The following is a 9,441-nucleotide window of genomic DNA, read 5'->3' on the forward strand; positions in this document are numbered from 1 at the left end:
CCGGAGCAAATCTCGCCCCTCGGCCACGCTCGGGGCTCCCCGAGCCGGGGTCTCGCTGCCGGGACACCCGGGATCAGTCCGAGGGGCTCTGGGAGCGCCCGTGAAGCGGGGGCAGGGCGTATAACGGGACCGCTCCTGGCCCGGGCCCGCCGGGGCTGCCGTAGTGACAGGGACAGAACGGACCCCCGGGGCTGGTCCTGGAGCCGGGAACGGGACTAGGATCCCAAGTGACAGCCCTGCCTCGCCCCGTCCCGTCCCGCTCCCACCGGGCCCGAGAGCAGCACCGAGGCCCCACCGAGGCTGAGCCACCGGAGTCCGCGCAAAGCCCGGCATCGCCCGCCCCAGATCCGGGGCCGGGAACGGACCTGAGCCCCCCAAAGTGCTGCCGCCCCCGCGTGTCCCCCCCGGTACCTCCCGGTGCCGGGTCCGGGTCCGGGTCCAGCCGGGCGCCACTTCCGGCCCCGCCGCCACCTCTGACCCCGGAAGGGAAACTCCAGAGAGAGGCTGAGTCGGCACCAACCATCGCCGGCCATGGGGGAGGAGCGGGGACAGACCACTCGCCGCGGGAGGGGGGATCGGTGGGGCTGGGAGAGACCATTCACAGCGGGAGCGGGGGAGTCAATGGGGCTGGGAACGAACGCTACCCATGGGAGGGGGAATCACTATGACTGGGAGGGACTATTTCTCATGCGCGGGATCAATAGAGCTGGGAAGGACCATTCCTGATGGGAGGTGGAATTAGTAGGGCTGGGAGAGACCATTCCAAAGGGGGGAACCAGTGGGGTGAGGGCAAGACCATTCACCCTGTGGAGGGGGGGTGTCTATGGGGTGAGCAAGGGAGAGACCATTCTCCCCCTAGGGGGTGTGCCAGTGGTTCTGGGAGAGACCATTCTCCAGTGGGGGGCTGGGAGAGACCATTCCGTGGTGGGGGAGTATCCATGGGGCTGGGAGACACCATTCCCAACATGGGGGTAATCAGTGGGGCGAGGGACAGACCATTCCCTATGGGAGAGGGGTGTGTTCGTGGGGCACCCCGTGGCCCTGTCCCACATCTCTTGCTCAGCCCGCAGACCCCCAGACCCCCCCATCCCCTGCCCCACACTCCCAGTCTGTCACACCCCCAAACAAGGGCCAGACCACCCCACAAAGGGGATCAGACCCCCCAGTCCCCCATGGCCGCAGCCCGCCCCAAACACGCTCCAGCTTCTGTACAGCCGTTTATTGCAGGCGGGGGGCTCTTCTTGGTTGGGGCTGGGGGGCAGCAGCCAGGGGGGGCCCAGACCCCGCCAGCACCCAGGGGTCCCATCCCCGGCTCCTGCGCCAGCAGCCGGGGGGCACGAGGCCCGTGGGGAGGGGGCGGCCGTGGCCGGGGGTCCCGATGTGTCCCGGCGTGGCCCAGCATGGCGCGGCACACGGCACATGGCGCACGGCACATGGCGCACGGCAGACGAAGCGCAGGCAGCGGGCGGGGGCAGCCGGGGAGCACAGGCGAAGCTGCGGGGGTCGAGGGGGGCCGGGGGACCGGTGCCCGGTGCCCGGTGGCAGCTAACTGGTGCCCAGCGGGAAGGTGGGCGAGTGGCGCTCGGTGCCGATGGGACGCGAGGGCACCTCGGCGAAGCCGACGTGTCGCCGCTCTGGGGACAGAAACGGGGCGTCAGCACCGGGTGTGGTGGCACTGGGGACAGCAGGGAGAGCGGGTGGGGGGGTGACTCGCCACGTACCCCCTGTGCCACCGTCCTGCTCCTGACCCGACTCCTCCTCATCACCCTCTGCTCCCTCGGGGTCCTCGGGGATCTCTGACACCGTCAGCGATTTCAGGTCCTCCTCACGCTCGTCGATGCCGCCGGCAAAGGACACCTTCTGCCCGCCTGTAGGGGCCAGCACGGTGGCGCCAGGGACCACAGCATGAGGTGACCCCTCTGAGGTGCAGGGGGACACAGCCCCAAGCCTTGGTGCCCGCCCAGTATCCCCAGGTGAGGAGATGCAGCGGGTGAGTGAGCAGCCATGTCCCCTCGTTGTCCCTGTGTCCCCGTCCCCCTGCCATCCCTGTCCAGCTGTCCCAATCCTCCCATCACCCGTTATCCTTGCCCCCCCACCATCCCAATCCCCTCAGTGTCCCCATCCTCCTGCCACCCCTGTCTCTGCCATCACCTCCACTATGTCTGTCCTCCTGCCATCCCTCTGCCATCCCCGTCCCTCCCACTGTCCCCACGTTCCGGCTGTCCCCATTCCCCCGCCATTCCTGTCCCCCCATCACCCCCATCCCCATCCATCCCCCATTCCCGACCCCATCCCGTTACCTTTCCGCTTGTGCGCCTTGAGCCCGGCGGGGAAGTAGCTGCGCTCGGCTCTGCCCTGGCTCCCCGGGGCTGCCCGGGCGGGGGTCGATGAGGCCGGGGCACCGCGAGGCACGCACGGCACCGGGACACCGCCGGGGTCGGCCAGTGCCGCGTCACACAGCGGCCGGGGGTCCGGCTGGCGTCACCCGGCCCCGCGGGGGACGGGGACAAGGCCCGGCGGGGAAACGTGGTGGCCTCGCCGGCGGGCGAGTGGGCAGCAAGGACAAGAAGTACCGGCAGCAGGGACAGGCAGCACCGGCGGCAGCCAGTCCGTGTCCCAACCCTGGCATACGCCCTGTCCCCGAGGGCTACAGGGAATGGTGGTCCCGTCCCCATCTCCCCGTGTCCCCCAGGCTCCAGCAGTCCTGTCCCCATGTACCCTGGGCTTCTGGTCCCCGTGTTTCCATATCCCCAGGGCTCTGGCATCGCTGTGTCTGTGATCCCCGTGGCCCCTGGGGCTGGCAGGCCCATGTCCCTATCTCCCAGATTCCACCAGCCCCACATCCCCACATCCCTTGGGCTCCAGAATGCCCCTCCTCCAGTGTCCCTATGTCCCCCAGGCTCTGGCACTCATGTCCCCGCATCCCCTGGGATCCGGCAGCCCCATCCCCACGTTCCCCGTCCCTCTCACCAGACTCGAGGGCACTGTCGGGATCGCAGCCGTCATCGGGCTCCCCGTCGGAGCTGTCACCCCCGCCCATGCCACTCTCCAGGTGGGACTGCACGATGCGCTGCACCGCTGGGGAGACACCGGTGTCACCGGGCACTGGGAGCACTGGGAGCACCGGGGTGTCCCCTCAGCTCCCCCGGTGCTCCCGTTCCGCCGTTCCCCCCGCGGGCAGTACCTTTGAGCGAGGGCGGGGTGTAGGCACACGGGTTGGTCCTCTTTGGTTTGAGCAGGCAGCCCTCGCCCGACGAGCGCTGCGGGGAGAGCAGTGTCGGTATTGGGGGGCCTGGTGTCCCCACGGGGCTCACCACGGCCCCGGGAGAGCAGGGAACCCCCCGGCGAGGTGGGGGGCTGTGATGAATGTCTCATGATGGGGACCCAAAGCTGACACCCTCCCCAGCAATGAGGACCCTGCTAAGGGGGATGTGGCACTGGGGACATGGTGTGGGAGACACCATGATGGGACCCTGCGTTGGGGACCCTTAGGTGGGGACATTGCATTGGGGATGGGGTATTGGGGACACCTTCCTGAGGACCCCTACATGGGGACCCTGCCATGGGGATCGTATGTTGGGGACTCCCATTATGGGGACACTGCCATGAGGACGTCGCATTGGGGTCCCCACGATGGGAACATTGCCTTGGGGATGTGGTTTTGGGGTGCCCCGATGGTGACCCTGTTATAGAGACTTTGTGTTTGGAACTCCATGACAGGGACCCCTCCATGGGGACTCCACCATGGGGATGTGGCACTGGGGACACAGCACTGGGGACACTGGGAGGGTGACCCCGTGACGGTCACGCGCCGGTTTGCACCGCGGCCGAACTCCACAGCCTGGCTCGGCTCCATGTCCCCATCCCGCGTCCCCGGCGCTGGCACCGTGTGCCCGTGCCGGGAAGGAACAGATAAGCTCCAGGCGCCGGGGCTGGGCCCCGATAACCCCCCCGGGGGACATGGGATGGGGGAGTGGGGCTGTGTCGGGGGTCCCGACGCCCACTCACCTGGTAGGGCAGGTTCTCATCCTCTGTGTCAGCGGCGCCAGGGAGAGAAGGGTGAGTGGGACACGGGCACCCAACAGAGCCGGTCAGGGCCCTGCTCACCCTCGGACCCCCTTCCAGGGATTACCCTGCCCGCCGGGGCCCCCGTCCCCTCCCTGCCACCCCCATCCTTAAGTGACATCCCGTCCCCTCCCTGCCGCTGTCTCCCATTCCAGACATCCCATTCCACAGGTGCCGCTACATCCCACCCCCCACCGCGTCCCCTCCTTGCCACCATGTCCCATCCCAGACGTGCCACACCGTGCATGACAGACACCATGTCCCATCCCTGCCACCACCTCCCGTCCCTGGAGCAGACGTCGCCTGCCCGGTGTCCCACCCCTACCCCGCTCACCTGGGGAGGAGTGTTCGGACAGCTGGAAGAGCATGGCCGGCGTGGGCCTCCGCCGGCGGATCTGGGGCACAGCGGGGTGTCACCGGCTGGGGACGCCCCGGGTCCCCTGTCCCCTGCCCTGGGCCCAGGGACACGTGTCTGCACGTGTGTGAGCGTGTGTACGCCTGTGGGTGCAGGGCCACGAACCCACCCGGCACGGGGTTCCCGGGGTGTCCCCAGTTCGTCCCAGCCTCATGAGAGCCCCAGATCAGCTCCCCCGGGGGAGCTCTGCGTCCGGTGTGTGCCGGGGACGTCCCCTTGGATCAGGGACAACCGGTGGGGGTGGCTGCACCGACTCCCAGCGTGTCCTGTTCCCTTCACCCCATCCCTGTCCTCATCCTGTGCCCGCTGTCTCATCCCTTCCCTGCTCTGCTGTGCCATCCCTGTCCCTGTCCCTGTCCCTTCCCTGTCCCCCTGGCACAACTCTCCCTGCGCGGGACCGCAGCTTCCACGGGGACCTTGGAGCTCTCTCGTCCGGTCCCCGTCTCTCCCCATCCCGTCCCTTTCTGCGTCCCCCAAGCAGTCCCGTCCGGTCTGCCCGTCCCATGCCCTGCCCACTCCGATCCCCCTGTCCCTCTCTCCCTGTCCCATCCTCTCCCTCCTGTCCCCTCTGTCCCTTCCTATCTCCCCCCGGAACCATCCCGTCCACTCCTCTGTCCCCTCCCACCCCATCCCCCTTGTCCCATCCCATCTGTCCCAACGCATCTCCCCCGTCCACTCTGTCCCTTCCAACACCTGCCTTGTCCCCTCTGTCCCCACCGATCCCCCTTGTCCTGTTCTGCCGGTCCCATCCTGATCTTCCTGTCCCCTCCGATCCGCCTTGTCCCATCCCCTGCCTTGTCCCCTCTGTCCCCTCTATCCCCTCCGAGCCCCCTTGTCCTGTTCTGCCGGTCCCATCCCGTCCTTCCCGTCCCCTCCGATCCGCCTTGTCCCATCCCCTCCCTCCTGTCCCACTCTGTCCCCATCCCGTCACCACTATCCCCGTCCTTCCCCGCCTCCCTCCAGCACCCTGGGGCTCTCCCGTGTCCCCCTCCCCTCCCACACGGTCATTCCGGGGGTCCCTCCTTGCCCCGGGGTCACCGGCAGCGCTTTGCTCTGGGAGAGCGGAGGGACCCTCGGGGTGGTCCCGCTCCCCGCTCCCCCCCTCACCATCTCGACAGCGCGGGGGTCCAGGTTGCTGGGGGGTGCCGGCACGGAGAACTGGATCTTCTTGCGCTCCTTGGGGTCCATGGCCTTGGCCGGGAGTCACCGGAGCCGGGGGGTCTCTGGCACCGGTACCGAGAGGAGTTCGGTGGCACCCGGGGCTCGGTACGGCGAGGAATGAGAGTGGCGGGAGGTGGGGAAGGCAGAGCCGGTGAGGAGGAGGAGGAGGAGGAGGAGGAAGGAGAGGGAGGGAGGACACGTCTTCCTACCAGGCGCTGAATTATTCATCCCCCCCTCCCCAGGCAGGGGGGCTGAGGCCGCGGTAATGAGCCCTTGGGGAGCCCCCCGGGGGGTTCAGCCAACCTGTGGGGGGTCCTTAACCCCTTCCCTGCCATGGAGGACCCCGCCGGCAGTGGCCGGTTTGGATGGGACAGGGACGGGTGGCTTCATGTGTGTCCCTGTCCCTTATGCCTGAGTCTCCACGGAGGTTGGGGGGGGGGGGGGGGGGGGGAGGGGAGGGGGGCAGGGGACAGGGGGACAGCCGCTCCCCCCCCTGTGTGGGCAGCGGCAAAATTCCCCCCACCTGATTACTCTGTGCCTCATGGGACTGGAACACCACTCTGGGGATATGTACATCCGTGGGAAATTGGGACTCCCAAAAACATCCCATCACCTGTGTGCCGAGGGTCCCCCCACCCCCAGCTGCAGCCCCCGAGATGCTGGGGGTGGGGGGAACTGTGTCTTCACCCAGGCCTGTGCCCACCTGCCCTGGCTCTTGCCCAGCTTTTGAAGATTTTCCCCATAGAAAATCCCACGGGACGCAAAAGATTCCCCCTGGGGAAGCGGGGGCTCCATCCTCCAACAACGCTCGGCACCAGAGCTGCACAGTCCAGACAGGGAGCGGGGGACATCGAGGGCACCTCTCCCCGCTCCACCGAAGGGGCGCAGTCAGGGGGTCCCCATGCAGGGAGACACCGGGGTCGCCAGCAGCCGGATGGGTGGCTCGTCCCCTCCTGGGATGGATGTCCCGGGGCGGTGTCGATGGAAGCCGCCTCTGAGCAGGAACGAGGAAGGGGGAGCTGGGAACTGGCTCCGTCCCCCGGATCTCCCGGTGCTCCAACGGCTGCGGGTGGCCGTGGGCCAGCAGCCACCGCTCCAGCAAAATATTTACCCGAGTGGCACCGAGCCATGGACCAGCCTCCCGCCCGCCCGGCACCACGCGGAAAAGCTCGGCAAAACACGGCACAGCCCAGCTCTGGGTGGCAAATCTCGGCCCTGGGTGGCAAATCTCGGCTCTGGGTGGCAAAGCCCAGCTCTGGGTGACAAATCTTGGATCTGCGTGACAAATCTTGGCTCTGGGTGACAAAACCTGTCTCTGCGTGAGAAACTTGTCCCTGTGATACAGCGCAGTGACCAGCCGCGTGGTTCAGGTACCAGCAGAGCCCAGTGTCTTCACGGAGCCCAAAATCTGGGGACAAGGTGAGAGGTCCCTCGGTCACTCTGTGCCCGGGCTGGCCCTGTGCCGGGTGTCCCTGCGCCGAGCTCTGAGCACCATCCCCATCCCGGGACCCGAGTCGTTATGGCAACAGGTTCCCGGGCTCCATCCCCGCTGCTGTTCCCGCTTCTCCCACCCACGAAGACGCCGTGTGAGGGGGTGGCCGGGCCCCCTCCCCTCCCTGCGCTGCGGCAGCGCCAGCACCCGCAGCCCCCCGGGATCGGCACACGCCGCCCGCGCCCGCGCCCACGCACCGTCACCCGCGGGTGGCACCTGCAGAGTGGCGCGGGGTGGGGGGGGGCGCACCGGGCCCGGAGCACGGGGGCACCTTCCAGGCACACGTGTGGCACACATGGCCCCGCTCGTCGCCGGGACAAGCACCGTGGGCACCCCATGCCGTGCCCGTCCCCGTGCCGTGCCCGTCCCCGTGCCCGTGCCGCGGTGCCGCGGGGGCTGCAGCTCCGCGCAGCAGCGAATCCTCCCGCAGAGAGAGTAAAAATAGCAGCAGGTTGAGGGAAGAAGCGCTCGCCCCCCGCCAGCGGGCACCGGCGAGGAGCCGAAGCCTGCGCCCACCGCGGAGCCGTGGGGACAGACGTGGCGCGGTGTCACGGGGGCAGAGGGTGTGGGGATGGACTCTTGTGGGGACAAGATGGGGACAGAGCTGGGGACAGAGCGTCGTGGTGGTGGGGAACTCCAGAGACGGAGCATCGTGGGGACAGGGTGCCACGGGGACAGGGTGCCACGGGGATGTAGCACGGCGGGGACAGGTTGTGCTGGGGGTGGAACATCGTGCCCAGCAGGGTCCCATGGGGGCGAAGTGCCCCAGGGATGGAGCATCGTGGGGACAGGGTGTGCTGGGGATGGAGCATGGTGAGGACAGGGTCCCATGAGGATAAAGTCCCCCAGGGATGGAGCATGGTGGGGACAGGGTGTACCGGGGACAGTGTTGTGGTGATGGGGGACATCAGGGCCCAGCGCTGTAGGGACAGGGTGCCACGGGGACAGGAACTTACTGGGACAGGACATCGCAGGGACAGGGCCTTGCGGGGACAGCGCATCGTGGGGACGAACAAACCGGGACGATCGCACGATCCAAGGGTGAGTGTCAGGGGGCGGGGCCTGTGCATCGATGGGGCGTGGCCACAGGATGGGCGGTGGTCGGGTCGGGGGTACCGGGACCCCCCCTCAGTGCCCCTTACCCCGGTATCCCCCTCCGGTTCCCCCGCCCGGCCCTGCGGCGGTGTCCCTCACCCCGCTCCCGTGTGTCCCCTCCCAGCTCCCCCTGGGCTGAGCCCCCCGGGAACCTCCCGCACCCCAAGACCCCTCGTGGGTGCAGCCGCCCCCCAGGAGCTGCAGCGGGGGCGGCGGGTGGGGGCCGGTGCTCCCCTGGGTGCAGAGGAGATGCCGGGAGTGGGAACACGCGTGGGAGCAGAGCACGCGTGGGAGCCCGAGGGGGCGGTGGGATGGGGGGGCCCGCAGGGGCCTTAACCCCTTCGATGCTGGGAACACCCCCAGCGACCACCCTGGGGGGCTGCAGAGGGGAACGAGGCCTGGGAAGGACCCTCCCTAAATGGAGCTTCATGGGGTGCTGGGGAAGGGGCACCCGCTGCCCTACTCAGGGACACGGACACTGGGCAGCATTAGGGGGTTCGATGGGGAAACTGAGGCACTGACCAGCACTGGCAGGACTGGGTGCCTGCAACCCCTATAACCCACCGCAATCGGGGGGCTCCAATCCCATGTCTTTAGCATGATGTGGGGCGGTCTACAACACCCTATCCCCAGAGAAGTGTGGGGTCTCCAAGGGTTACAGGAGGAGGGGCTGTGTCCCCACATTCCCGGCAGCATGGGGCGTTGTGTCCCCACACCTGGCAGGACAGGCACGGCTGCGTCCCCAGCAGGACGAGGAGGAGTCACCCTGAACACCCAACAGGGTGGGCAGGGGGCTGCATCCCCCCGGCCCCCCCGGGGCTGTGCCCGGTCCTGGTGCCATCGTTGCCCTCACCAGCCCCGTGTGCCCGTCGGCGCCGCGGCACGCAGTGGCAGATGTCACTCACGATGCTGGCATGGCCAGGCTGGCACGGCCGCCCTGGGCTGGCACGGCCGCCTGGGCCGGGCAGCGGCTCAAGGGTTTTGGCACAGGGTGGCCGGAGAGGAGCCGTGGCTGGAGCCGTCCTGGTTGGCAGCCACTGGCCACCGGCCACTGGCCCACGCCAAGCCTCGCACCCAAACCACGGGGTGGGATTGGGGGCTGGGGCACTGGCAGGTCCTGGGGCAACACCCCCAGGGTGGGCACCCCCCCAAGCAGCGGCTGAGCTGGTTTGGGGGGGTTCGTGCACACAGAGTTCGGTGCCAGGGTGTGCCT

At 68.4% G+C, this 9,441-nt stretch overlaps 1 protein-coding gene across 1 annotated transcript; it reads right to left on the bottom strand.

Annotated features, from left to right (window-relative positions):
* Positions 1–1,545: 1,545 nt before the first annotated feature.
* On the bottom strand, positions 1,546–5,668 carry PPP1R1B (protein phosphatase 1 regulatory inhibitor subunit 1B). The gene is made up of 8 exons (XM_062508376.1): positions 5,588–5,668; positions 4,400–4,460; positions 4,009–4,031; positions 3,185–3,260; positions 2,971–3,078; positions 2,301–2,369; positions 1,722–1,868; positions 1,546–1,634 (listed from the first exon to the last, which is right to left on the bottom strand). Exons 1-8 carry the CDS (start codon positions 5,666–5,668, stop codon positions 1,546–1,548), a joined length of 654 nt encoding a protein of 217 aa, XP_062364360.1.
* Positions 5,669–9,441: the final 3,773 nt, after the last annotated feature.

This window comes from Cinclus cinclus, chromosome 24 (genome assembly GCF_963662255.1).
Source record: "Cinclus cinclus chromosome 24, bCinCin1.1, whole genome shotgun sequence".
In the NCBI taxonomy this organism is placed as follows: Eukaryota; Metazoa; Chordata; class Aves; order Passeriformes; family Cinclidae; genus Cinclus; species Cinclus cinclus.